General features: G+C 44.4%; 2 protein-coding genes and 1 pseudogene across 2 annotated transcripts in view; 2 read left to right on the forward strand and 1 right to left on the reverse strand.

Moving 5' to 3' along the window:
* The first annotated feature begins 5 nt into the window (after positions 1 to 5).
* On the forward strand, positions 6 to 8,350 carry LOC118359696 (uncharacterized; annotated as a pseudogene).
* Positions 8,351 to 10,502: 2,152 nt separating this feature from the next.
* Positions 10,503 to 16,789, forward strand: LOC118359699 (uncharacterized oxidoreductase YccK-like). Its single transcript, XM_035738321.2, has 8 exons — positions 10,503 to 10,682; positions 12,172 to 12,284; positions 12,964 to 13,064; positions 13,828 to 13,914; positions 14,435 to 14,582; positions 14,731 to 14,810; positions 14,998 to 15,091; positions 15,861 to 16,789. The coding sequence occupies exons 2-8, from the start codon at positions 12,173 to 12,175 to the stop codon at positions 16,265 to 16,267; spliced, it is 1,029 nt and encodes a 342-aa protein (XP_035594214.1). The 5' UTR covers positions 10,503 to 10,682; position 12,172; the 3' UTR covers positions 16,268 to 16,789.
* Positions 16,790 to 20,620: 3,831 nt separating this feature from the next.
* Positions 20,621 to 27,013, reverse strand: part of LOC118359700 (transketolase-like) — a 29,585-nt gene continuing 23,192 nt past the window's right edge. Inside the window, exons 9-14 of the mRNA XM_035738322.2 lie at positions 25,894 to 26,050; positions 25,155 to 25,285; positions 23,164 to 23,247; positions 22,918 to 23,011; positions 22,331 to 22,453; positions 20,621 to 21,242 (exon numbers count right to left, since the gene is read on the reverse strand). Coding sequence (XP_035594215.1) covers positions 21,055 to 21,242; positions 22,331 to 22,453; positions 22,918 to 23,011; positions 23,164 to 23,247; positions 25,155 to 25,285; positions 25,894 to 26,050 — 777 coding nt within the window. The 3' untranslated portion in view covers positions 20,621 to 21,054. The remainder of the gene's footprint in view (positions 21,243 to 22,330; positions 22,454 to 22,917; positions 23,012 to 23,163; positions 23,248 to 25,154; positions 25,286 to 25,893; positions 26,051 to 27,013) is intronic.

Consider the following 27,013-nt stretch of genomic DNA (forward strand, 5'->3'; position numbering starts at 1 on the left):
AAAACTATTGTCAAAGTTTACAAATTGTGCTATTAATGCACATGACGGCACAAACACATCTCGTAAAAGGGATGTTTTTGTTTGGTTAGCTTTTGGAAATTATAGAAGTGCAACATTTTCCTTCAAAAGTTCCAGCTAGGCAGGCTGACGTTAGTTAGCTAAATCATTTGCTAGCTATCATACAGTAGGTGTATATTAATCATTATATAGTTCATATAAGTAGACATGCAATCATAATTGACTGTAGCGCATATAAAACTCCCCAAAGCTACCAGTGGCTGAAAACAGTCATCGCTGGATGAACGAGTGATGAATTTCCGGGCAAGGGAAGTCCATTTAAAAATCATTCCTTCCTTGCCCCTGCAAGTGTATACTCGTCAGACGTCATCAAAAGTGTCCACTTAATTTGAGGGCTGAGGTGATAAGGTGTCTTTTAAGTGTTTGGAATGCAGCCCATGTCTCACTTAAACATCAAATTAGATTGAATCCAGGTGTGCTAAGGTTTTATGTCTTCATCTGGTCTCATCATTTTATAGTTGTTTATTTGCAACATGCATAGTGATGATGGAGACGGGATGCTGTGTGTTGACACGGACTCTGATGTGGCAGAACAGCGGGAGAGTTGTAAAGTTAAAGTGAAGTGGACTCATGAGGAGGTGAGCGACTGATCTGGATTTAACTTGAGGCCTTTTCCCATAACTCTAAAATGGCCTCCTATACTTGTTTATATAGTCCTCTGTAACCTAAACACTAACCAGAGGCTCTCAGCCCTGACTAATGTGAAAGTGCTATAAAGAACGAGGAGAATAGTTGCAGCTGCTCTGTAGTTAGCAGGTGCAGTAGTATGTTCTTTCTCTTGTACCTGTAGGATGATAATCTAAAGATCATGGTGCACAACTTTGGAAAAAGTGACTGGAAAACTATCGTCAGCTTCCTACCAGTGAGTATTTGGGACAGATATAGCACAGGCTTAATTGTAGAATATAATTTTAGTCCTATTTTTTTCCTGTTAGGATTGATACTATGAATAAGAGCATATCTGTGTAAAACCTTACAAAAGTTGCTTTCCTCTAGGGACGCACAGAGTACCAATGTATGCACCGCTATATGAAGGCTCTGGATCCAGATATAATCAAGGGTACTTGGACAAAGGAGGAGGATGACAAGGTGAGCATCAACAAGCCAATGTCATTATACAGATAGTTTGCTGTCCTTAAAGAGGAAAATGATTTCCACAGCCCATTATTTATCCTTCTCCTTCTTACATCATTGTCTCTCTGTAGGTCATTGAGCTGGTGAGTAAATATGGGACCAAGCAGTGGGCGATGGTGGCCAAGCACCTGAAGGGCCGCCTGGGGAAGCAGTGCAGGGAGCGCTGGCACAACCACCTCAACCCGGACGTGAAGAAGTCCTCATGGACCCCAGAGGACCTGATCATCTACAAAGCCCACTGCGTCCTGGGGAACCGCTGGGCTGAGATTGCCAAACTGCTACCTGGAAGGTTATTTGCCACAACAGGGTCCAGCATGAACTTTTATTCTCACTGGCCCGTCAGGCTAGTTGACCGTGTCACGTCAGTTGACCCAAAATCTTCTGTCCCAAACTATATTTCTACTGTCCCGGACCTGGGGTAGTTTAAGGTGCATTTGGGCCATGCGGGGCCCATAGGTTAGCGTGTCTATTATTAAACTACGAATAGGCAACAGTTTTAATATGGTATGTATTAAAAGCTGCGTAATATAAATGAATAACAGTTAATAATTTTAGCTAAGTCTAATATTTAACTAGTTATGCTGTGCTCTGATTTTCAAGAAGTTGTTGTGACTCTTGGTGGTGCTTAAATGAACAGCCAATCATATTGCTCAAATAGACAGACTTTTATGCATGTGCTTTCGACAATGTGGTGCTGAATCCAATGCTGCCCCAGTAGTTTCCAATGGAAGATCGCAGCAGTGCACAGAAATCTCAAACTGAACAGCCAAAATGAGCTGAAAATGTTGATGGAGCAAGTGGCTGTCGTGATCAACTGGTCCAGACGTTTTTACTGGCATGTGGGTCATGGTTAATCATCATATCAAACCCTGCCACATGCAATGAAATGGGTCACATTCAGATCCTATGTTGACCTAGCAGAATTTGTACATTTCTACCTTTGACAGGACTGACGATGCCATGAAAAACCACTGGAACTCAACCATTAAACGTAATGTAGAGATGGGAGCATATGTTAAGGACAATGATGGGAGCCCACTACTACCCACTACTCTGGAGCAGGCCGAGGTCAGCCCTGTGAATTCTTCACATACTAACAAGCACCATGGTTCAACTAACCCATCACCCATTACTTTGGAGCAGGGAGAGGTTAGCCATTTGTGTTTCTCACATTAAACAAAACAAATAAACAGGTGCCTGTATATGCTTTTAGTGTACACAAGGTAAAGTGTTGCGTTTTGAATATAGTGGATGTTTGATAAACTAGGTTATTGTTGCTTGCAGGTGGATTTCCGTTGTGATGTTGTTTTAGACTCGGAGCCTGAACCTCCAGAGGTGGTAAGAATGCGATGTCCTGGACTGTTACTTTGTTGGATGTTGTTTGGTTGGTGGACCATTTGTAGATGCATATGGGGAAACCCAGCAGCGTTGCAGTTCTTGAAACAAACCAGTGTGCCTAGCACCTATTGCCATACCTGATTCAAAGGCACTTAAATATTTTTATTCTTGCCCATTCACCCTCTGAATGGCACACCTACACAATCCGTGTCCCCTCCATCTACACTGATTTTGAAGTGGATTTAACAAGTGACATCAGTATGGGATCACAGCTTTCACATAAGTCTGTCATGGGAAGAGCAGGTGTCCTTCATGTTTTGTACACTCAGTGTATGTCTGTGGGAGACAAACAGAAGTGATATGTCCCGTGTTCTGTTATCCTCCTATCAGGTTTAATTTACAGTGCGTTCGGAAAGTATTCAGACCCCTTCCCTTTTTCCACATTTTGTTACGTTACAGCCTTGTTCTAAAATTGATTCAATTATTTTTTCCCCTCGTCATTCTACACACAATACCCCTCAATGTCAAAGCAAAAACAGGTTGTTAGAAATTTTGGCAAATGTATTAAAAGTAAAAACATACCTCATTTACATAAATATTCAGACCCTTTGCTATGAGACTTGAAATTAAGCTCAGGTCCATCCTTTTTCCATTAATCACCCTTGATGTTTCTATGACTTGATTGGAGTCCACCTGTGGTAAATTCAATTGATTGGACATGATTTTGGAAAGGCACACACCTGTCTAAATAAGGTCCCACAGTTGACCGTGCATGTCAGAGCAAAAACCAAGCCATGAGGTCGAAGGAATTGTCCGTAGAGCTATGAGACCGGATTGTGTCAAGGCACAGATCTGGGGAAGGGTACAAAACATGTTTGCAGCATTGAAGGTCCCCATGAACACAGTGGCCTCCATCATTCTTAAATGGAAAAAGTTTGGAACCACCAAGACTCTTCCTAGAGTTGGCCGCCCAGCCAAACTGAGCAATCGAGAAAGAATGGCCTTGGTCAGGGAGGTGACCAAGAACCCAATGGTCACTGACAGAGCTCCAGAGTTCTTCTGTGGAGATGGGAGAACCTTCCAGAAGGACAACCATCTCTGCAGCCCTCCGCCAATTAGACCTTTATAGTAAAGTGTCCAGACGGAAGCCGCTACTCAGTAAAATACACGACAGCCAGTATGGAGTTTGCCAAAATGCACCTAAAGGACTCTGACCATGAGAAACGAGATTCTCTGGTCTGATGAAACCAATATTGAACACTTTGGCCTGAATGCCAAGTGTTACGTCTGGAGGAAACCTGGCACCATCCCTACGGTGAAGCATGGTGGTGGCAGCATCATGCTGTGGGGATGTTTTTCAGCGGCAGGGACTGGGAGACTAGTCAGGATCGAGGGAAATATGAATGGAGCAAAGTACAGAGATCCTTGATGACAACTTGCTCCAGAGAGCAACGGGGGCAAAGATTCTCCTTCCAACAGGACAACGACATCTAAGCACACAGCCAAGACAACGCAGGAGTGGCTTCGGGACAAGTCTCAATGTCTCAATGTCCTTGAGTGGCCCAGCGATAGCCCGGATTTGAACCTAATCAAACATCTCTGGAGAGACCTGAAGATTGCTGTGCAGCAACACTCTCCATCAAACCTGACAGAGCGTGAAAGGATATGCAGTGAAGAATGGGAGAAACTCCACAAATACAGGTGTGCCGAGCTTGTAGCGTCATACCCAAGAAGTCTTCTGAGGCTGTAATTGTTGCCAACGGTGCTTCAACAAAGTACTGAGTAAAGGGTCTGAATCCTTAAGTAAATATATATATATATATTTTACAACCCTGTTTTTGCTTTGTCATTATGGGGTATTGTATGTAGATGAGGTAAGCAACTATTTCATCCATTTTAGAATAAGACTAATGTAAAGAAATGGGTCTGAATACCTTCCCAACACTCTGTATTATAACCTAGTGGAGACACTTTCTTTTTTTTTCTTTGCAATTTTACCAGGTAAGTTGACTGAGAACAAGTTCTCATTTACAGCAATGACCTGGGGAATAGTTACAGGGGAGAGGAGGGGGGATGAATGAGCCAATTGTAATTATTAGGTGGGGATTATTAGGTGACTGTGATGGTTTGAGGGCCAGATTGGGACTTTAGCCAGTACACCGGGGTTAACACTCCTACTCTTACGATAAGTGCCATGGGATCTTTAATGACCTCAGAGAGTCAGGACACCTGTTTAACATCCCACCCGCACTCTAAACAGGATAGTGTCCCCAATCACTGCCCTGGGGCATTGAGATATTTTTTAGACCAGAGGAAAGAGTGCCTCCTACTGGCCCTCCAACACCACTTCCAGCAGCATCTGGTCTCCCATCCAGGGACTGACCAGGATCAACCCTGCTTAGCTTCAGAAGCAAGCCAGGGTGGTATGCTGCTGGCTCACATGCTTCCCCAGTTGAGAATTTCTTCACAGTATAATCTTGAAACATTCAAACCGCTTCGCCCATTTTCTTTGTTCTCTGTAGATGAGGCAATATAGAGAGGCTATGGCCCTCACTCAAAAAATTAGGCCAAAAAAGGACTCTCACCCAGCCAGGCCAAAGATGGTGGTGTCTCCACCTGTCTCAGCCAAGAGGGACTCCAACAGCCCCTGCTCTAGCGGTGTCCCCACAACCCACAAGTCGCTTCATAAAAGCATCACAGAAGCCGTACTGAGGATGATATTGGAGGACATGCTTCCCCTCAGCTTCGTCGAGGGCTCAGGCTTCAGGAGGTTCATGTCTGTGATCGGCCGCCAGTATCAGAGGCTGTCCCAGCGTTCAGTGGGCCTCAGGCTGTACGATGATGTGGAGAAGGCCATCAAGCCCCATCTGATCCGCAACCTGAAGATCTGCCTAGCGGCCAGCTCAGGCAATGCTGTGATCCACGCCACCCTGGACCTCTGGGCCAACCCCTATGCCGACCACATTGTCGCCGTGCAGCTGTACTTCTTGGATGACGACTGGCACATCCACCGGCCCACCGTGGCCTTCCGCCACCGGCCACAAGAGCTTGAACGTGGCTCGGGAGCTGGAGGCCGTTCTGCTGAGTTAGGGCCTATTCCCCAACAACCTGGGTTACATCATCACCAACGGGGCCAAGCACACCATCGCTGCCTATGACCTCTTCTGCGACTATAGGATCATGTGCTCGTCTCAGTGAGGTGACCCAAACGAAGAGGAGATGCGGGCCTTCATGGGCGACCAGATGCCCACAGAGGACTTCTCAGAGATCCAGTTTGGCACCAGTGTGGGCTGCATTGCCAACATGCTGCAGCTGGTGATCAAGGAGGCTCTGAAGAACTCTCGTGTTGTGGAGAACCTGCTGTCACAGGTACACAACGTGGTGGCCTTCTTCCATCGCAGCGCCTACTGGAACGAGGTGTTGCTGAAGGAGTGTGGCATGTCATTGACCCCCTCACCCGACAGTGGTCACTGGAATTCCACCTTTGTGTCGATGCGGCGGATGGTGCTGGAGGCGGTGTGGGGCTCGGTCATGACCCTGCTTTCTCAGGCCCGCATTGAAGCCAAGGACTCATCCAGCTCCCCGCCCATGGTGAGGGCCAAGCGAGAGCAGGTGGTGGACATCATCGGCCTGCTGGAGCCCTTCGAGGAGGTCATCCAGGTGCTGCAGAGCGACGCTGTCACCTTCTCCCTCATCATCCCCTCTCTGATCGGCCTGGACAGGACCTTAGAGACCCTCCCCACCAACTACAGCCACTTCTCCAAGGGGCTCCGATCTGGCCTGCACACACACTTCCATCCCCTCATCCTGCAGAGGGACCTGATCCTTGTCACAGTGCTGGACCCCCACATTAAGCTCCAGCCCTTCGACAACGCCAGGCAGGAGGGGGACACCTCCACACTGGCCGCCCCCTCCAAGTTCCAGGTCCGAACGCTGGTTGAGGCGTCGGTGACCGACATGGATTCCTGGAACCCATTGGTGAAGCAGAAAGAGAGTGAAGACAGCCATGAGGCCTCCAGCTCTAACAGTTGCAGCGTCAAACTCAAGCGCAAGTCCATCTTCGGTTTCCTCCAGCCTGCGGCCAAGACCATGAAGCTGTCTGAGCTGGACCAGTACTTATCAGAGCCTGTGCTGCATGGGGACTGCTCCACCCAGGTTTTCTGGAGAGATGCCTCACGGTTTCCCCAGCTCCAGAGTACAGCCAGGAGGCTGCTGGCTGTGTCAGCCACATCAGGGCGCTTTGACTGGCTTTTCCCCATGGCGTCCTGCATTGTCAGGGCCAAGAGGAGCCGGCTGCCCCCTCACACCACCGAGAGGCTGCTGCTCTACAGGGAGTCACTGAAGGGTAAAGACGGGAAGACATCCAATTCCAATGGCTTTACTTAACAGTCATAGACATGCTGAACAAATCAAAGTTTATTTGTCACGTGCGCTGAATACAACAGGTGTCGACCTTACAGTGAAATTCTTACTTACAGGCTCTAACCAATAGTGCAAAAAAGGTATTAGGTGAACAACAATGCCTTTTACTTCTCATTATCATTTTACATTTACATTTAAGTATCAGTCCTGTTTGTGCAGGGTCTCTTACCGTAATGTTTTTTTTATATGTAACTTTACTTAACTCTGCAAGTCAGGTACATTTATTTCTTTTACAAACATGGCCTACTTGTTTTTTAATTTTTTTTATTTAACTTGGCAAGTCAGTTAAGAACACATTCTTATTTACAATGACAGCCTAGGAACAGTGGGTTAACTGCCTTGTTCAGGGGCAGAACGACAGATTTATTTTACCTTGTCAGCTCGGGGATTCAATCTAGCAACCTTTTGGTTACAGGGTCAATGCTCTAACCACCTGCTGCCCCGTTAGGCGATTGTCATCCAAGTTGACATGATTGAACAATGAGCCGGAACAGAAACCTGCACACCAAGGGTTGAGCTTTGAGGGCAGAGTCATGTCATGAAATGTAATACAACAGAAATAATACCTCTAATTCTTGAATAATATGTTATTTTTGTAATTAAGAAGTTCATTAATATTGGTTATCATGGAACATTTTGGAAAGAACATGTTTGGTACACATTGTAATGGACAATATGGCAAGATGGACAAATATCTTTGAGTGTATTATGGCAACTATTCTTAAATGTTTTCTGTTTGGGGTTTGAAGCATTTTTTTTGCCATTATCTACGGTACTGTAGTTACTACTGTGTATTTGCAATTTTTCTTCAAGGATCAACTAGCGAGCAGGGAACCTGTGTTATAAAGTGATAAGTTCATATTGAATGGTGTTTTAAAAAATAATTTTCTGGTTTGTTTGGTCAAACAACTTTTAATAAAAATGGACATTGTTTGCATATTACTGTAAGTAGGTCTTACGCAGGTTGACATTTCACCGATGGAAATATGAACTTTTCTATACCTCTTTTATATCTCCAATACTGTAAGGTTTCAGTTGCTTGTCGCTGTGAACTCTGACTTGGGGACCAATCTCATAGCAAGTAGTGTTGGAGTAGTAGATAATAATATAGATAAACTGCTTTTCTATGGAAGTTGCACAAATAGGTTAATTTGGATCACCTTGGAATGAGAGAATTTCTGTCAGTTGTAAGTGTACTGAAATAAATTGCCTAGGAATTTAATTTGATGTACAGATAACCTATGGGGAGAGTTCATGTTAACTAGTGATGAACAATGAAACGGTAAGATACCTATACTGTATTCAACTGGGTCGAGCAGTTAGTGTTTTTGTTGCCCTAGCCTATATCTGGTATGTTCTTTTCCTGACATTATACCTGTTTTTCAACAGGACAATGACCCAAAACACACCTCCAGGCTGTGTAAGGGCTATTTCACCAAGAAGGAGAGTAATGGAGTGCTGCATCAGATGACCTGGCCTCCACAATCACCCGACCTTAACCCAATTGAGATGGTTTGGGATGAGTTGGACCACAGAGTGAAGGAAAAGCAGCAAACAAGTGCTCAGACAATGTGGGAACTCCTTCAAGACTGAAAAGCATTCCTCATGAAGCTGGTTGAGAGAATGCCAGGAGTGTGCAAAGCTGTCATCAAGGCAAAGGGTGGCTACTTTGAAGAATCTCAAATATAAAATATATTTTTGTTTAACACTATTTTGGTTACTACATGATTCTATATGTGTTATTTCATAGATGTCTTCACTATTATTCTACAATGTAGAAAATTGTTATAATAAAGAAAAGCCCTTCAATGATTAGGTGTCCAAACTTTTGACTGGTACTGTATGTTTCAGTAAGATTGCATTTTTGGCATTTATAGCAATGGTTATCAACTATACTGCAGGGATGGAACGTAAAGTCACAGAAAATAGAGGTTGTGGTGGCAGCTGCAGAGTGATTTTTAGGTGTGTGAAACTTGACATCGGAAGAGTTACAGGGTGTGTTAAGTGGCGGTGTCCCATCCATTCTGGTTGTTGGCCTGAAGTAGGACTAAATAGATTTAAATAGTGGAGAATGGTAATTATTATACTTTTGTATGAGTCTAGTGTTAGATGGTAGGGTATTTGTAGTATATACACTGCTCCAAAAAATAAAGGGAACACTAAAATTACATCCTAGATCTGAATGAATGAAATAATCTCATTAAATACTTTTTTCTTTACATAGTTGAATGTGCTGACAACAAAATCACACAGAAATGATCAAAGGAAATCAAATTTATCAACCCATGATTGGATTGGATTCAGATCTGGGGAACGGGCGGGCCAGTCCATAGCATCAATGCCTTCCTCTTGCAGGAACTGCTGACACACTCCAGCCACATGAGGTCTAGCATTGACTTGCATTAGGAGGAACCCAGGGCCAACCGCACCAGCATATGGTCTCACAAGGCGTCTGAGGATCTCATCTCGGTACCTAATGGCAGTCAGGCTACCTCTGGCGAGACCATGGAGGGCTGTGCGGCCCCCCAAAGAAATGCCACCCCACACCATGACTGACCCACCGCCAAACCGGTCATGCTGGAGGATGTTGCAGGCAGCAGAATGTTCTCCGCGGCGTCTCCAGACTATGTCACGTCTGTCACATGTGCTCAGTGTGAACCTGCTTTCATGTGTGAAGAGCACAGGGCGCCAGTGGCGTATTTTCCAATCTTGGTGTTCTCTGGAAAATGCCAAACGTCCTGCACGGTGTTGGGCTGTAAGCACAACCCCCATCTGTGGACGTCGGGCCCTCATACCACCCTCATGGAATCTGTTTCTGACCGTTTGAGCAGATACATGCACATTTGTGGCCTGCTGGAGGTCATTTTGCAGGGCTCTGGCAGTGCTCCTCCTGCTCCTCCTTGCACAAAGGCCGGAGGTAGCGGTCCTGCTGCTGGGTTGTTGCCCTCCTACGGCCTCCTCCACGTCTCCTGATGTACTGGCCTGTCTCCTGGTAGCGCCTCCATGCTCTGGACACTACGCTGACAGACACAGCAAACCTTCTTGCCACAGCTCGCATTGATGTTCCATCCTGGATGAGCTGCACTACCTGAGCCACTTGTGTGGGTTGTAGACTCCATCTCATGCTACCACTAGAGTGAAGCCAGGAAGCATAGGAACTGAGAAGTGGTCTGTGGTCACCACCTGCAGAACCACTCCTTTATTGGGGGTGTCTTGCTAATTGCCTATAATTTCCACCTGTTGTCTATTCCATTTGCAAAACAGCATGTGAAATGTGTGGTCAATCAGTGTTGCTTCCTAAGTGGACAGTTTGATTTCACAGAAGTGTGATTGACTTGGAGTTACATTGTGTTGTTTAAGTGTTCCCTTTATTTTTTGAGCAGTGTGTGTGTGTATATATATATATATATATATATATATTTATATATATATATATATATATATATATATATATATATATTTTTTTTTTTAAGCAAAGGTTAATAAGGGAGTTATACTCCAGTCTAGTAGGTGGCGGTAATGCAACATTTATTGGATGCCAACCGCGGTTAAACCTCATCGAAGAAGAAGCAGAAGAAGAACGACATGCATAAACTACATAACATGTTTTGTAATGTTTTTTATTTATTACAGTCAGCCGTAGTTAGCTCAACACACTCCGAGGCTGTCTTGTGTAAGCTATCTACACAGTAACTACATCGCAAAGAAAGGTAAATAATATTTTAGTAAATAATTTTGCATACCCCAGTTATGTATTTCGTCGAAGGAGTTAACTTTGATAACAGCTAAGCTGCTGGAAGTATCAACAACCGTACGATGAATGTCGAGTTTAAATGAACCAGCTACTTTATTTATTTATTTCACCATTATTTAACCAGGTAGGCAAGTTGAAAACAAGTTCTCATTTACAATTGCGACCTGGTCAAGATAAAGCAAAGCAGTTCGACACATACAACAACACAGACTTACACATGGAGTAAAACAAACATTCAGTCAATAATACAGTAGAAACAAGTCTATATACAATGTGAGCAAATTAGGTGAGAAGGGAGGTAAAGGCAAAAAAGGCCATGGTGGCAAAGTAAATACAATATAGCAAGTAAAACACTGGAATGGTAGTTTTGCAATGGAAGAATGTGCAAAGTAGAAATAAAAATAATGGGGTGCAAAAGGAGCAAAATAAATAAATAAATTAAATACAGTTGGGAAAGAGGTAGTTGTTTGGGCTAAATTATAGGTGGGCTATGTACAGGTGCAGTAATCTGTAAGATGCTCTGACAGTTGGTGCTTAAAGCTAGTGAGGGAGATAAGTGTTTCCAGTTTCAGAGATTTTTGTAGTTCGTTCCAGTCATTGGCAGCAGAGAACTGGAAGGAGAGGCGGCCAAAGAAAGAATTGGTTTTGGGGGTGACTAGAGAGATATACCTGCTGGAGCGTGTGCTACAGGTGGGAGATGCTATGGTGACCAGCGAGCTGAGATAAGGGGGGACTTTACCTAGCAGGGTCTTGTAGATGACATGGAGCCAGTGGGTTTGGCGACGAGTATGAAGCGAGGGCCAGCCAACGACAGCGTACAGGTCGCAATGGTGGGTAGTATATGGGGCTTTGGTGACAAAACGGATTGCACTGTGATAGACTGCATCCAATTTGTTGAGTAGGGTATTGGAGGCTATTTTGTAAATGACATCGCCAAAGTCGAGGATTGGTAGGATGGTCAGTTTTACAAGGGTATGTTTGGCAGCATGAGTGAAGGATGCTTTGTTGCGAAATAGGAAGCCAATTCCAGATTTAACTTTGGATTGGAGATGTTTGATATGGGTCTGGAAGGAGAGTTTACAGTCTAACCAGACACCTAAGTATTTGTAGTTGTCCACGTATTCTAAGTCAGAGCCGTCCAGAGTAGTGATGTTGGACAGGCGGGTAGGTGCAGGTAGCGATCGGTTGAAGAGCATGCATTTAGTTTTACTTGTATTTAAGAGCAATTGGAGGCCACGGAAGGAGAGTTGTATGGCATTGAAGCTTGCCTGGAGGGTTGTTAACACAGTGTCCAAAGAAGGGCCGGAAGTATATACTTTCTGTATTAGTTATGATGTCAGTTCAACAGATAAGTACACAACCCGAAATGTTGAAAGCATTTGATCTAGATAGTGGTTTAATTTAGAATGGAATGCAGTCTGTTTACTATCCTGCATTTTTTTTAGGATGGCTCAAGTGCCCAAAGTTAGGCTGGCAGGGGGCTTGGAGATCTGCCGCATCCTGAACGGCATGTGGCAGGTATCAGGTGCTCATGGTCCGGTGGATCATCCCAAAGCAGGTAAACTGAAAGTAGGGTAAAAATTTCTTCAAAATCAAATTTATTCACACGTTTTTAGACCTTAAGTGTCTAGCTAATGTCTTATATGAGTGAGTGCCCCACACAATATTTTGTCCAGTTTATTTAACTGAGAACACATTCTAATTTACAGCAACAACCTTGGGAACAGTCACAGGATGAATGAGCCAATTGTAAACTGGGGATGATTAGGTGACTGAATGAGGGCCAGATTGGGAATTTAGCCAGGACACTAGGGTTAACAATAAGTGCCATGGGATCTTTAATGACCACAGAGAGTCAGGACACCCGTTTAACGTCCCATCCAAAAGACAGCACCCTACTCAGGGTCCCCAATCACTGCCCTGAGGCATTGGGATGTTTTTTTTTTTAGACCAGAGGAAAGGGTGCCTCCTTCCTGGCCCTCCACTTCCAGCAGCATCTGGTCTCCCATCCAGGGTTTGACCAGGACCAACCCTGCTTAGCTTCTGAAGTAAGCCAGCAGTGAGATGCAGGGTTGTATGCTGCTGGCTATAGCTTATCAGTTCCATACAGTTTCAATGGAAAAATGGGTACTTATGTAATTACATTTTTTTTTTATGATGCTGCCTATTATAGCATTTTTTACCCACAATTTTTATTTCCCTAACAGTTATTATCAAACCCCCTTTTCCTATTCCAGTGCAGGCGATGCAAGCCTATATTGATGCTGGCCTAACAACTTTTGACATGGCAGATATCTATGGACCAGCGGAGGAGATTTTTGGACGCTTCAACAGCCAGGTATGAATTGTTGTTGTAGCCTACACCACACAAACTCCAGATTATGAACCTGTTGGATTGAAAGTGTGTGTACATATTGTAGATTGTATGAACATTGATCTCAGATCTGTGTGCAAGTGGAGCAGTACCCCTGAATTGGCACAGGAGGGAGCTAATGTAGCACAGTTGCTATTCGGCGGTTGGGCTGCTCAGTCTCGCTCTCAAGAATCAGGGGAGAGATTGCGTATGGAAGATCAGTAAATTAGTAAATCAGTAAACTCTCACTTATACACACACATGAAAAAGCCCTTACACATCAAGCCATAGTCATACACACATTGTCAGATGCACTCTTACACCCACACTCTTTTTTTTCACCATTAACAATGGTTTTAATATGAGGATTTTATTTGCATCTTCATTTATTGATTCCTATGGGTTTCAGACCTTGTCGGTGCCCAGGCACGCTGCATCTCACACGATTATGACTTGGATGTGTTTTGACACCTGGAATAATGTCCTCTGAGATGCTTCCCAACACCAACCTCTCTGAGGGTTGAATCACCTGTCTGTAACTAGATACATCTGCTCTCACGTGTGAAACGGAGAGATTTATATGGTCTCTCACATCTGACTGAAAAGTGTCTGAGATCTTTGAGGAGATTATGTGGACTGAGTGTATTATTATATGAAGTGTGGTACACAACTGAGTACATTTTATGAATACATTTCAGTGTCTTTTCACCGATGGCACGGAATGTAATTGTAGCATTCTGTTTTCTAGCTGAAATGGAAACCCAGCTGTGATGCTGCAGCACCCCTGCAAGGTTTGACCAAATGGGTGCCACGACCTGGACCAATGGACCGCAAGGTGAGTCTTTAATACAGACTAGTGTGTGAAAAATCATCCTGCAAGTTGTCCACCATCCATTAAAATCTGAAATCTAAATACTGTGTATTACACCAATTAACAATTAGAACTGCTTGAGGGCAGTGTCTCAGGACAACTTTCAGCTATGTGAGAGACTCCCTTATCTGATTCTATTCTGAGGTGTCTGTTCTGGTTCAGCTCTGTGAGAGACTCCCTTATCTGATTCTATTCTGAGGTGTCTGTTCTGGTTCAGCTCTGTGAGAGACTCCCTTATCTGATTCTATTCTGAGGTGTCTGTTCTGGTTCAGCTCTGTGAGAGACTCCCTTATCTGATTCTATTCTGAGGTGTCTGTTCTGGTTCAGCTCTGTGAGAGACTCCCTTATCTGATTCTATTCTGAGGTGTCTGTTCTGGTTCACCTATGTCACTTGGCTGCAACAAAAGCCTGCACCCTCACCAGCCATAACAGGGTAAGATAACTCACGCCTGGTGTAGACATCTTTAATATGACTCGTCACTAGGTTGTGGAGAAGGCGTTGCAGCGTTCCATGGCCCGTATGCAGGTGGATTCTCTGGACTGTGTGCAGTTCCACTGGTGGGACTACAGCGATAATAGATACCTGCATGCCCTGGGTCACCTGTCTGACCTGCAGCAGGATGGACTTATACGTAGGTCATCTTATATAACCATTTACTAATCCCATGCACACAAGCTCTTTGTTAAGATTCACAGTTCAGCCATGTACCTTGTGTACTTGTTGATGAGCTGTGCCTGTTTGTCAAGTTTAGATGTACTCCTTATTTTCTTACTCTTCAGGAGAGCTGGCCCTTACCAACTTTGACACTCAGAGGCTTGAAGAGATCACAAACAAAGGGATCAGAATCTCCAGTAACCAGGTACAGTGCCTGCTCCCTCATTCCCTCATTTGTTTGCTCCGTCTTTCTCTCGCTTTCTCACAAGCTTAATGGGAGGCAATTTCCTTGTGCCTTATAGAGTATTGTGAAATCTGTGCATGTTCAGTACATTAGTCTGCGTCAGCGTTCAGTATGTCCAGTATTAATGTCCAGGGATGTTTCCTCCCAGGTGCAGTATTCTCTGATTGACCAGCGGCCCGCTGCTAAGATGGAGGCAGTCTGCCTGTCTCACGGCATCCAGCTCCTCACTTATGGAACTCTGGGTGAGGACCGGTCTGAGGTCATATGGGATTAAGTCATCACGGCCACGGCTCTACTCCTACTGCTGCTTTTTGGCTGCTCTAGATCATCAGGCGTTTGCCATTTAAGAGGATGAAGAAGCACAAGCATTCATGTCACTGCACTGAGTCAGTGGTGAAGGGTTGTATTAGGTCCCAGTTAGCCTGGCCCAGATCTGTATGGGGTTTAGCCTACCCATCTGACCCATAGATCTAGACCAGGCTAGCTCACAGTTACTGTTGTGACCGGCTATGGTCTGTTTTTTTTTTCAAGTTATGTGATTTACGATATTATATCGTAAATCACAACTTTAGACAGACCCATAAGCGCTCCTTCTAGTCATGGTATTCTTGATATTCTGATCTGATAATGACTGACTCTCGCATAAGTCCGTAATGAAAAACATAACGTACTCTCTCCAGATATATTGGGGAAGAAATCTGAGATACTGCATGCTTTGCTTTGATGCATTATGGTTATTAGTATTACTGAAATTAGCAAGTTGTTTAATATCGTTAGAGATTGTAGAAATCCTTTCCATATTGACTCTTGCAATGTGGGGTGTAGTGATATAAAATGGTGGCAATCTAAGATGGAGTCAACTGACGATGCGTCTGTGCTGTTTCTCTGCTTCCCTCTTCACCCGATCTCCTCTCTTCCTCATCTTTACCCTGTCTCTGTCTCTCTTTCTCTATCCAACCCCTCCCTCCATCTTTTTAAACCTCCATCGCTCGGTCCCCCCTCATTTCTCAGCCGGTGGTCTACTCTCAGAGCGCTATCTGGGGAAGGCGGAGCCTACAAGCAGGGTGGAGCTCAACACTGCCTCCCTCAGTAAATACAAGAAGGTGATTGATGGCTGGGGAGGATGGGGGCTGTTCCAGGAGCTGCTGGTTGTCTTGGACAGTGTTGCCCAGGGCCACAGCTGCTCCATTGCCAACGTGGCTACCCGCTACATTCTGGACCGGCCAGCAGTGGCTGGAGTCATCGTGGGCTGTCGTCTCGGTGTTGCTGGGGCGGAACACATCAAGGACAGCCTGCACAGCTGCAGCCCAGAGTTGGAGCTCACGGCACAAGACCTGCGCACCATCGACGACGTGCTGCAGCGCTCGTGTGACCTCATGAGCCTCATCGGAGATTGTGGAGACGAGTACAGGAACTAGAGGAGAATAGAGAAGATGGACCAGAGCATCTGGGTTGGAGGGAAGTAGAGACAGGGTACTGGAGGAAGAACATGTAAATGTGTGTATAGATGATGGTGGGAAGTTAGAGGATGGCAGGAGTAGAAGGAAATGTGGTGGGAAGAGAAGGCATGGGGGGCTGAAACTGGAAATGACAGATGGGAGGGGGAATGACAGCATGAACTATGACATGGCACACAGATAAACAGCATTTTACTTTTATTTTTATTTTTTAAAATAGTGTCAACGTGTAATAAATGTTACCCTGTACCCATATAATTAAGAATGTAATGTATATAGCGTCATTATGTCTCTGTATGGAAAGGGCTTTTAAGTAAAATAAGATCTTGACCTAAAGCAGCTTGTTTAATTTACAATACGCATAATAGTTATTGATATTTTTGTAGAAATCCTCTTCCTGTACTCTTTCATGACATCTCTTCAGACAAGGAGAAAATAGTTATTTCTGTTGCATTACTCAAAAGATGGAAATGTCTCTGTTTGTGGTGGTCTCTGTGTTTGAGGTGGTCTGTGGTGGACCTTTGTTTGCAGTATGCTGGTGTCGTGTTTGTTTGAGGATTACTAGGGTGGAAGATGTGGGCAGGCCTGTCTGGGGAACAGTTTCACTAGGGAAGTAGATCATGGTGGAGTCCTCTGATGTTCCTTAACAGAGCTAGCTGACCGGCTGTTCACTCAAGGGTGGATATACGCAAACAGGAGGGGTCAGAGGCAGATTTGGGGAGGGGGTAGCACTGAGGGGCAATCAGATGACAGTCTAGAAGATTGGGGCTGGGGGGCAGGGGTATTTCCGGGGGGGGGGTTCTCCATCTCTTGTAACTGGTAATGAGGTAGTGATACTGTCCAAGAGACAGATGCTCTAATGACCATGAGGATTCCCCCAGACTGCCACTATCGCAGCTGCTGCAACTCACAGGGAGGGTACCCACAGCCTAGGGTTAAAGGTCAGATACAAGATCACATGTACTCCTCTGTGGAGAAACCCACATTAGGGTAGAGTACAGTGAGTACCATGGACTATAACATCCAGTAAAACTACAGTCTCTCACCAAGGGACTGAGTTTCGCCTGCTTCAGTGTGCCTCAGACTAAGGGCTCAATTCAATCAGATCCGCTTTAACCAATATCCGCATAGTAGTTGTTTTGACATGTCGGAGGTGGAACGGCATTAGAGCTGTCAAATCCACAAGTGGCCCCTGGAATTACACCTACAGTAAAGCAGACATTGCCTGCATAAAGTCACATTAACAGAAATCCCATGCAGCCTTGATTACAAGTTCAAACAGTGGAATGTGAGATGTAATCTACACGTCCATTAGGCTGATAGAAATCCTCATTATTTAGTTGAATGATCTTTCAATTTGAGTGTAATTATCTCGTTCTGAACTTCTAATGTGAGTGGGGCGGGTGGGTGTGGCTTAGTGACAATGATTTGACGTCTTCAACGCAGTTCCACTTCCTAAACCGCCAAAACATCCGCATCGCTATTGTCAGTTAACACTTGATCTGATTGAATCTAGGCCCTAAACACCTTGTTTACCCCAACACAGTGGTCTTCAGGTTAGTGCGACAGCAGCCATGTGTGGTTGGTATTATATTTCTGTGGTGGGCTACTGTGTTTCTAATCAGCTTCCTCTCTCTCATCTTGTTGGATGACCCTATGTTTAAAGAGTATCTCTATCTGCAGTTTCATGCACACATACATGCTGATGTGCCCTTGAATCTTTCAATAGGCTTTTTAATTATTAAAACAAATGAAATATGCACAGCACGAGGTGGGTGGTGGATATGTCCTTATATGTTCAGCTCTCAATGCAGCATGCATACAGGGCCCGTAGTCCAGACTATCAGCAGACACACTGCACCAGATTTGATCAGGTATGGCTCAAGTCAATGTGTGTCTCGTGTTTTATTTGGTATTTTTATTGAATATTAAAACATTCAATATACCTGCAGTGAAGCCAATCAACATTTACATTCAGTCATCAAGCAGACTCCCATGCAGAGCGATCCACAGGGGCAACCAGAGTCAAGTGTCCTGCCCAAGGGCACGTCGACAGATCTCCCACCAAGTCAAATCGGGGTCCCGAATCAGCGACCTTTCGGCCACCGGCCCATCTCCCAACCGCCAGGCCACCAACCATCCAAGATCCCCCCACAGTTCCCCGAGAGCTTCCCCTTGACCGTCCAAGACCCCTCCAAAAAAACACCCCCTCCACTCCCCACCCCCAAAGAATTCTGTACAATCATTTTTGCTGAAAAGCAGTCTTGAATCTTGAATCATTTTAAATATCAACTCATACACCATGTGCCATGGAATCGGTACATCAAACACCTATTCTCAGCTATTTTGCAGTCTGTATGGCACAGTTGTCAACATCCTGGTCCTCAAATTAAAATGGTATACTTTCCTATTTATGCTATTTTTATTTCTCTATCAGTTTTAATCCTTTATATTGGGCAGACAGACCAGTTCCCTACCTCCTCCCGCTGCCACCTGCCTCCATTTTCAGGGTAATATTGTAATCAATTGGTTGTAATCTTGGATTGAGCAGGCCTTCCCATACAAATCCGATAACTTAATGAAAGACATACAGTACCAGTCAAAAGTTTGGATGTCTTCCCTTGAATGAAACCCTTGAATGAGTATGTGTCCAAACTTTAGACTGCTACTGTAACTCTACCACTCCAATTTACAATATCATTTAAAAACAAAATACCCTTTTCAAACATATTTTCCATAAATACAGGTCTTTTATCAACCACCACATTTGAGTTCAACCATAATATTTGTTGTAATATTTGTCCTAATTAATAGAAAATGAGTCATGGCAAGCTACACAAAGGCAAAAAGGCCATTTCTAAACAATGGATGAGCTTTTCTTAGTAATCTACTTGAGAACCATTTTGGGTTCAAGTAAAACTTTTATATAAGTGAAGCTTTTAAAGAGAGGTTTAGTGCTTTTATATTTAATATCAAACCATCTAGTTCATATTCACTATATAGATAGGCACGCTTTATGTTTTCTGGCTTAGCATTCCAGATAAAGCTAAATATATTTTGCTCATATGATTTGAAAAACAAATCATCAGGAGTAGGCAGCGCCATAAGTGAGTAAACTGAGATATGACTAAGTAGTTCATCAGTGTCATTTTTCCATAAATAGACAGGTATTTACCTCTCCATGGTTGCAGGATCTTGTCAATGTTTACAAGTTTTCTATTGAAATTCATTGTGGAGAGCTCATTTATATATTTTGCTATATGAATACTAATTATGTCTACTTCACCATCAGCCCATTTTATAGGTAAACTGCAGGGTAATGTAAAAGTTGTATTTTCTAAAGATCCAATACATAATGTGGAACACATAATTAGGTTAAAATTGAGAGAGGCCAGAAAAGTGAACTAGATCTTCAATGACACATTGCAGGGATCTCGCTTGCGGACTAAATACATGGATTCCTTTGTTTTTATGCCTTGGATTTCTAATCACCCAATGTTGTTATTTGATCTGATTTTAATACCACTTTAGGATCTGACCCTTTTTTTTCAATTTTCACCTAAAATTACATACTCAAATTTAACTGCCCATAGCTCAGTAGCTGAAGCAAGAATATGCATATTCTTGATAACATTTGAATGGAAACACTTAAGTTTATGGAAATGCAAAATTAGTATAGGAGAATATAACACATTAGATCTGATAAAAGATAATACAAAGAAAAAAACGTTTTTTGTACCATCATTTTGAAACACAAGAGAACGGCCATAATGCATTATTTCAGCCCAGGCGCAATTTACATTTTGGCCACTAGATGGCAGCAGTGTAGGTGCACAGTTTTAGACTGATCCAATGAACCATATCTGGTCAAAATGTTGTGTCAAGACTGCCCAAATGTTCCTAATTGGTTTATCAATACATTTTCAAGTTCATAATTGTGCATAAATCTGCATGGTATTATTTCACTGTAACAGATACTTATTTTCCACCATAATTTGCAAATAAATTCATAAAAAATCCTACAATGTGATTTTCTGGATTTTTTTTCTCATTTTGTCTGTCATAGTTGAAGTGTACCCATGATGAAAATTACAGGCCTCTCTCATCTTTTTAAGTGGGAGAACTTGCACAATTGGTGGCTGACTAAGTACTTTTTTGCCCTACTGTAGATGATGGTCCGATTGCATTCTCTCTCCTTTCTGTGTCTGTGTGTTGCCATGTAGGCTATGCTGTGTAGGTGTGTTTATGATGTTATTTCATTATGGACATGAAATCATGAAATAACAAGTCAATACGCAACAACTATCAGACTGGAGGGGTGTGAAGAAACCGTTCCTTTATTGGTGTGAAGTCCCAGTCAGGATGAGGGGCTAAAAACAGTGCTCTACACCAGACCCATGTCCACTCACACACTCGCTCACATGGGGTACAGGGTGTGTCGCGTCAAAATGTGAGAGAATCAGACCAATTTTTATTTGAACGTTCACCTCACTCAGACTACAGCAGTACTCATGACTTTCTCTAGGATGGGGTCGATTGTGAGGGATTGGAGTACTGAACTTACAAGGGGCCAACTCAATGGATCAAGGGTCAAAACCACATCAATGACAGTTATCAGAAATAGCATATTTGCTTTTTTCGAATCCTTTGATTCATACTTCGTATTCTCGGAGAACGGGGGTTGCCAGAAGTGTTTTCGGTTTGACGTTTCCATGACAATGGCATGTTGCAGTGGCGCTGGTAGTGGTCTACTTGGCGTTGGCGGAACTGCTGAGCATCTTGCGGACAGCCTGCGCAATGGCGTCACGGTCGATGCCGAAGATCTTGAGGAGCTCAGTGGGTTTGCCGCTGCGAGGGACGTGGGCCACGGCCATACGGTGCACGTTGAAGCCGGTCTCATTCACCACAGCAGAACACACCGCCTCCCCCAGGCCACCTAAATAATTACAACCACATGTCAAGTCAATCACATTTATATAGCTTTTTTACAACTAAATAAAACCTCAAATGCAGGAGTGCAGAGTTCTATTTTCTGGGTCTTAGTATTTGTGCAGAGGTTTGTCCTAAGACTCCATATGTCACATCCGTTCTCCTCCTCTAACTCCTTTGAGCCTGTCTTGCTGAGCTGTCTTTGTTTGTGCAGGTTATTCAGTCTGATCTATACATCAGCTTTGTCCTCCACCTCACTGACACTGTAACACTGTCACCTCCACAGCCCCCTGAGTCTTTCTTGATCCTCCCTGACAGGCCTTCCATCACCTTCTCATTGACTGACCATCAGGCCGGCGGTGGCGAAGGGGGGCCGGGTGCGAGAGAGGGTGTTCCTCCAATCTACTTTAGTAGCCATCTGCACAATGGGGGTCCTTGAAGCCTGGGCCTCTCCATATAGCCCCCTCTAAGCCCCCTATCACAGCCTCCCCCCTTCCTCTCCCTCACACACCATCTTCCCACCCCCTATGGCTTTGAGTGGACGCCCAGCCCCCCCACGTCACCCATGCATGCACACCTGTCATAATGCACTATTCATGCTCATGTGTAGACAGGGAATGGGGGTGGGGGTTGGAGGTTGTCAGGGAATGGGGGTGGGGGTTGGAGGTTGTCAGGGCATGGCTTCTGCTGGTTGGGGGTTAGTTCATGTTAAGATGCAGACTGTGGCACGGCTGTGCTTATTCTTTTCTTTGTTTAGTTCCTTCAACAGACAGTATAAATACCAAGGGACAAATAAGGCAACTGTGCCAAAATAAACACCCACGCATTTTTGAACTTGCTTTTATCTAGGTCAGTGAAAGCCCAATGGCCAGAGCAGAGCTGAAATGTAAAAAAACATTGAGGGTTGATAGTCTCTTCTCCTCCTCCTGCACATGCTCAGGCTTAGAGATTTAAGAACTGGTACAAATCACATGAATGTCTCACAACTGCATAACTATCTAAAACTGCATACCTCAGTGCCCAGTGCTATATATTGTATTCCACTGGAATAAGATAACCTGAGTCCAGAAAGCAGCATGTGTGCAGAGTACCCACCCTCGTAGTAGTGGTCCTCTACTGTGACAATGCGGCCCCTGGTGGCCTTGGCGTGCTCGATGATGGTCTTGGAGTCCAGAGGCTTGATGGTGAAAGGATCAATCACTCGAATGTTGATCCTCTCTGAGAGAGAAACAGAGCATGTTACACAATACTCGCAGTACAAATTTCTTCAGTTCAAACTATGGTGTTTCATCTATTCACGCAACACCAGATAAACAGTAGAGATGAATCGACAGACTTCTACAGTGCTAGAGACAGATGCTAGAAGTACTCTGACTCTGTTGTTGGGGTGCACATGCTTATTAATAGAGTACCACCATCAGCCACCACTGTTGGCATTTAACCCCAGATCACAATGAATGGTCCAATGCCTTAGTGGGACAAGTCTCACAACAAAGTCTCAGTATGCGTGCGTGCGTGCGTGCGTGCGTGCGTGAGTGTGTGTGTGAGTGTGTGTGTGTGCATTACTCAGATGACGTTGATGTCCATCAGTCCCTGGGTGACCACATTTCCTGACAGCCAATGTAGAATATTGAGTTCCAGTGAAGGAGCTATGTAACTTTCCCGAAAGGACTGTTCTGTACCTTTCTTCAGCATTTCAGCAGCTGCCAGTGCCTCGTGTAGGGTCACGCCTGCTCCGATCACTGTCACATGATCATCGTTGGTCTTGTACACAACCTGACGGACACGGGATGGAGGTTTCTATTATCTAGGCATATTTCTATTTAAAATAATTTAGCAAGCATGTTAGTACTATAAGAAAGTGATCTACTGTAAGACTTTCATTAGTCATTGTGTATAGTACATCTCATATATCATTGTCTCCATACCTTTGCCTGTCCCACTTGGAAGTCTTCGTTGCTGTTGTAAAGAACACTGTTCTCTGGGCGACTGGTTCTGATGAAACACACACCCTGAAACAGAGATGAAACATGTCAATCAGCCTCTGGACTTTCATTACCGTGTCATTTATCAGACAGGTTTATTAAACAGTGACTCAGCCATACTCAGAAGCTGTGTGAACCAAAGATATTGTAAAGTGAGCACATAGCATGAGGCAGATGTGATAGAGAGGGTTCTAGGTGCAGGTTAGTATTTTTTGTCATAAATATTGTTCTGGAGGCAGCTCTGCAGAGTGGTTACTAGCTGGCACAGCCACAAAGTCACAGCTACAGGACTGTTTTGCTAGTACAGACTGGAATATGTTCCGGGATTCATGCGATAATGTTGAGGAGTATACAACATTAGTCACCGGCTTCATTAATAAGCGCATCGACGACGTCGTCCCCACAGTGACCTACGTACAGTACCAATCCCAACCAGAAGCCATGGATTACAGGAAACATTGCACTGAGCTAAAAGCTAGAGCTGCCGCTTTCAAGGAGCAGGACACTAATCCGGACGCTTATAAGATACTCTGATAAACCCTCCGACAAATCATCAAACAGGCAAAGCATCAATACAGGACTAACATTGAATCCTACTACACCATCTCTGATGCTCGTAGGATGGGGAAGGGCTTGCAAAGTTCACAAATTATAAATGGAAACCCAGGCAAGCTAAATGCCTTCTCTGCTAGCTTCCGTGCAAGCAACACGAAACCATGCATGAGAGCACCAGCTGTTCTGGAAGACTGTGTGATCGTAACTGCATGTAGCGGATGTGAGTAAGACCATTAAGCAGGTTCGGAGGGCCAGACAGATTATTAGGATGTGTACTCAGCGCATGCGCTGACCAGCTGTGTTCTTATTCCCCTTCTGCACTCCCTGTTCACCTATGACTGAGTGGCCACACACGTCTCCGACACCATCATTAAGCTTGACAATGACAAAACGGTGGTAGGCCTGATCACAGACGACGATGAGACAGCCTATAGGGAGGAGGTTGGAGACTTGGCAGTGTGGTGCCAGGACAACAACAACCTCTCCTTCAACATGAGCAAGACAAATGAGCTGATCGTGAACTATAGGAAAAGGAGGGCTGAGCACACCCACATTCACAGGGCTGTAGTGGAGCGGGTAGAGAGCTTCAAGTTCCTTGGTGTCCACATCATTAAAGAACTATCATGGTCCAAACACACCAACACAGTTATGAAGAGGGCACGACAACACCTATTCCCCCTCAAAAAGTTATATAGCTGCATCATCGAGAGCATGGTTGCGTCACCGCTTGGTATGGCAAATGCTTGGCATCCGACTGCAAGATGCTATAGAGGGTAGTGCGTACGGCCCAGTACATCACTGGGGCCAAGCTTCCTGCCATCCAGGACCTCTATACCAGGCCCTAACAATTTTCACACACACTCTCGCTGCTGCTAATCTCTGCTTATTATCTATGCATAGTCACTTTACCCCTATCTACATGTACATATTACCTCAATTACCTCGACTAATCCGTACCCCTGCACATTGACTCGGTACCGGTACTCCTGGTATATAGCCCCGTTATTGTTATTTTAATGTGTTACTATATTTCCTTGAGGTTTATTTGTTAATTTTTCTTACTTTTTAAAAACTCTGCATTGTTGGTTTAGGGCTCATAATTAAGCATTTGTATTCATCAGGTGACAAATAAAATTGTAATTGATCAAATCAGATTTTAAATCAAACCATAACCACACTGCTAACTCTAATGTCTAACCATAACCTTAAATTAAGACCAAAAAGCACATTTGTTTTCATACATTTTTACAATATAGCAATTTACAATATAACTCCAAAATGGTTTAGGTTTTGCTGCCGGCCTATCTAAGGGGAAATCACTCAGTTCTGCCTCCAGGTCAAAACTCATGACAATAAATGTCAACCTGTGTGCTGGGTACCTTTGTGTTAGCAGCCAGCTCCACAGCTTTCTCAGTGGAGACACCGTCGCTAGGGTAGAAAACAGTTGCCGTGGGAATGGCTCTGAACATGGCAATGTCTTCAAGGCCCATCTGAGAAGGTCCATCCTCTCCTAGAACACACACACATGCACACACAAACACGCATGCAAGTCACACACAATAGCATTTGGGGTGTATGGGGCGGCTTAAAGTGAAAGCTACAGGGCGGGCATGCGTTCAGTGGGGCGAGTCGGCGTGGGCATGCAATGTACCTGAGGAACCAAAAGGAAACCTGGCCGCCCCGCCACCACCACTTCCATGACACACAGAGAGAGAGGGGGAGGGAGGAAACGAATGCTGGCCGGAGCCACACTGATACAGTAGTAGATGGACGGAAGAGACGGAAAATCTAAATTCAGGATTCAGGAAATAATACAGGATCACAAGGCGTGAGGCCAACTCCAAGGAAACGATTCAACCCACTGCAAGAGTGTTACAAACATTTTCAATGGAAACCAACTGAAGACAAAGACCTTCCTGGACTAAACAGTGTTAGGGGAAGCACTGTGTTAACACTGTGTGACAGTGAGATAGGTCTTCTGCAGTGGACTGAATCGGTCCAAGAGGAACCAGCGCTGAGAGCTACGTCAGGTTAGGATCACAGTGAGGAAGTCAGGGTCACTACACAGACATGTCACCGGGGGTGGGGGGGTGGTCAAAGGTCAGTGGGCGGACTGACCGATGGACACGCCGCAGTGGGAGCCACACAGATTGATGTTGCTCTCAGAGATGGCAGCCATGCGGAGCTGGTCGTAGGCACGTGTGAAGAAGGTGGCGAAGGTGCTGGCGAACACCACGTTACGATCCCGCGTGGCGCAGCCCACTGCAATGCTCACCTGACAGAAGAGGAGAGAGAGGATAGGTAAAGGAGAGTAAAAGCCTGAGTAACTTGTGTTCTCAAATTCTGGCCAAAGTGTCTCACATTCCTTAGAAATAAAAGGAGGGAGCCATCATCTTAAAAATTCATATGGGAGAAATGTGATGTTTGAGCGATTTAATTTCCTGTTAGCCCTGAGAAAGCCCTTTCCCCTGTTCCCCATGAGGCCCTGCTAAGGGGATGGGGCCTGTGTGAGTGGTTAAAAACGATCATTGTCAGTGAGAGTTTTTACTCAATACAATACGTGCTTTTACACCTGCATTGTTTGCTGTTTGGGGTTTTAGGCTGGGTTTCTGTACAGCACTTTGAGATATCAGCTGATGTACGAAGGGCTATATAAATAAATTTGATTTGATTTGATTTGATACAATACACTATGTTTAAACAATACCATCTACATTAAGTATAGCAAAGCACAGTGTGTCGTTTGCTAGCATAGAGCATCATTGTTGTCACTGACCAACAAGATACTTGAAAGCCAACAGAGCATTAAATGCCCCAATCCCTTAACAATATTAATAATATATGTGACAGCATGACTTGGGTAATTAATTAATCTAAAAAACATCAGAACTATATTTGACTCCTCTATTGTCTGTGTGGGAGTCACAATGAGACACAGGCCACAATACGGCTTCATTAAACCTGCTAATGATGCCTCAAAGAACATCTACTGGAATCCTTCAGAGACATTACTAATGATGAGGAGGTCAGGGCCCATATCCACAAAGCGTCTCAGAGTAGATGCTGATCTAGGATCTGTCCAATCTTATTCATTATGATCTAAAAGACCAAAATGATCCTAAATCAGCACTCCTACTCTGAGACACTTTGTGGATACGGGACCTGGTCTCTTAGGCAACCAGGCAGGAGGAGTAGAAGGATACATGCCCTAGAAGTGAGGAGGTAACACTGTGTGTCA

This window comes from Oncorhynchus keta, chromosome 27, assembly GCF_023373465.1.
Source record: "Oncorhynchus keta strain PuntledgeMale-10-30-2019 chromosome 27, Oket_V2, whole genome shotgun sequence".
Taxonomy (NCBI): Eukaryota; Metazoa; Chordata; class Actinopteri; order Salmoniformes; family Salmonidae; genus Oncorhynchus; species Oncorhynchus keta.